The sequence below is a fragment of the Pagrus major genome, chromosome 4 (genome assembly GCF_040436345.1).
Source record: "Pagrus major chromosome 4, Pma_NU_1.0".
NCBI classification, from domain to species: domain Eukaryota; kingdom Metazoa; phylum Chordata; class Actinopteri; order Spariformes; family Sparidae; genus Pagrus; species Pagrus major.
The window spans coordinates 38,743,382-38,745,881 of record NC_133218.1 but is presented as its reverse complement, the minus strand read 5'-3'; the positions used below and the strand labels follow the sequence as shown (position 1 = coordinate 38,745,881).

Genomic DNA, 2,500 nt, shown 5'->3' with positions numbered 1-2,500 from the left:
AATGAATATCAGTGTTTGTGCTGTGGAAACTGAAGACGATCCGTCTGAGATCTGTCAGCTTAAAAAAGACGAAACAAACCAGACAATGAGCCCAAATCTACTTTTTCTGTCATTTTATTTGAACATGAGAACCTCACATCATGTATAAAAGAGTGCATCTTCAGAGTGACACGATTACAATGATCAACATTTACTTCTTCTGCTCATAAACAAACAGAACATATAGAGAATATAAATACAGTTGAACTTTACTGCAAAGAAATGTCTGAAACATCTGAAAGTTTAAAGGCTTCAGGAAGAGTCGTCCGACTGTGGGTCTGATATTTATACAGAAGAAGTAGAGATTATAAAATATATATGACTCCGTGTGTTTTTATAATTAAACTTCATCAATACTGCATGTGGTTTCCACGGGGACGCGTGGAAATGGCTTCTGTTTCCAGACATTTAACAACCGAACTGAAGCGCTAATGAAGAAATGGCTGATGGGAAATTAACGGGGACGAACGCAGTGATGATATTTACAGTGAAGATTCGTGTCGTGTAGTTGAGATGAGACGATGTCGACACCTGACACGATAAATGGCTTTAAAGTGAACCTGGTTCAGTGTGTGTGGAGTCTGTTTGGCCCCTTAAAGCACAAATCAACACGTGATTAACTGTTTATTACAGAAGAGCAGCTGTCAGCTGATACACGGAGGCTCCACTTATGGATGTTAGTTCGGTGCGTCAGGGTCCAAAGCTGCCAAAATAAAAAATAACTACATGGCTCAATAGAAACAAACGTGTCATTAAATGCACCAAAAACACTAAAAACTAAAGTAGACATTAATTTATTTATAAAATGTGACATAAATGGATTTTTTCTGTTTGCTTACTTTGTTTTATTTCCTATATTTATTATTGTTATTTATTCATGTTTCCATTTGTTTTACTATTTTAATGATCTATTTATTAACATTTAAATTTGTGTATTTATTCAAAAGGACAAACAGAAATTCATCCGTAAATAAATACATTTAGATATTAATACATCAGTTAAAACAACTGAAAGAAAAAGCAGATTTTTACAGAAATCTCCTTTTAAGGCAGATTTTATAAATGAATGCCTGCATTTATTTTTAATTTCATATTTGGTGCATATTATTAATTGAGCCATTTATTGATTAACTGATTGATTTTTGAGTTTGGCGGTGTCGGTCCTCAGTTCTGCTGAGTCGGCTCTTTTAGCACCAGCGACCCTCGATTTAAAGATTCATCCTGCCGAGTCGACCGTATCAGAGCGCTACTGTTAGCGTTAGCTCTCTGTCTTCCTGCCATCGAGGTCCAGAGGGAATCCTTTTTATTTACATCTTGTTTTTAAGTCACACAGCTGCTTCATGTTGTTGAACGCAGCGCTGAGCTTCTGTCAGGAACACTGAGACCTTCAGCTTCCTGCTGTCTCCTCACTCTGCTCTGTTTAGACTCGACTCCTTAAAGCTAAGCTTAAGTGTTGGACTGTGATCGCGGCAGACGAGCCGTGTGGAGACATCTGATGTTTAAATCATCTCCAGGTGCTTCAGGTGTTCAGCAGAACGCTGCAACTCTGTTTTACTGTGAAGCTCCAGAAATGTTCTGTGGACTACGAGATGTATTTTTAGGTGAACTGTGCCTTTAAATGGGAATACAGTATGGTTGTCGTTGCTGGGATCCCGTAGGAGTGGTGACCCACATGTTTTGATCCATAAATGTGATGTGAGGAGGCAGTATCTGAACCTGAACCAGCTCTGTGAGAACTCAGATTGGGCCCAGTGTCGTCCAGCTGAGCCTGAACGTTCATCAGAAGAACTCGGTCGCAGCCGAGTGTTTCCACGGTTACCGAGTACGTATATGACATATAGGTCCCGACACAGTCGGCTGGTTTTCGTTAGGATCACCTGAGGAGAGTCGGCCGGACGCAAAGACTCACTCAGCTGCCTCAAGGTCAAAGGTCACATCATAGCTGCCTCGGCTGACAGGACGTCTACAAACAGCTTCTACAAACACTCCAAATAAAAAAGACACTTATAGAAAATGTAGAAAGAGTATAAAACAAAACATATTTCTGGTCTCAGAGAATATAAAACATCCACCAGGTGAGGCTGAAGGCCTCAGCCTGCCTCAGGCCTCGCTCCTGCTCCGTTCAGTCGAGGAAGCGCTGGCAGGCTTTCTTCCAGCGGCAGGCCGTGCACCACTGGTCTCTGTGCTCGATGCCGTACACTTTACGGCATTTCTTGGCTTCACCACGAATCCTCCTGACAGAGAAACACAGAAGCATCAGCACCTGCTGCGACTCTGAGTTCCAGATTCAAATGTTTTATTTGATATTTGATGAGGTTTGATTGAATTAAAGGGGACTGTTGGGCCTTGGCGGAGGTATGCACTCTACTGCGTGCCATTCTAGTTCAAACATGGTTTCCAGGCAGAAATGAATCCAGGTTTGATTTGAGTACAAACTATATATTTAAATCTACGGCGGCTC

General features: G+C 41.2%; 1 protein-coding gene across 1 annotated transcript in view; it reads right to left on the bottom strand.

Annotated features, from left to right (window-relative positions):
- Positions 1–2,074: 2,074 nt before the first annotated feature.
- The window catches only part of znf395a (zinc finger protein 395a), a 9,715-nt gene continuing 9,289 nt past the window's right edge, over positions 2,075–2,500 (bottom strand). The window contains 1 exon segment of the mRNA XM_073464611.1: positions 2,075–2,273. Coding sequence (XP_073320712.1) covers positions 2,162–2,273 — 112 coding nt within the window. The 3' untranslated portion in view covers positions 2,075–2,161.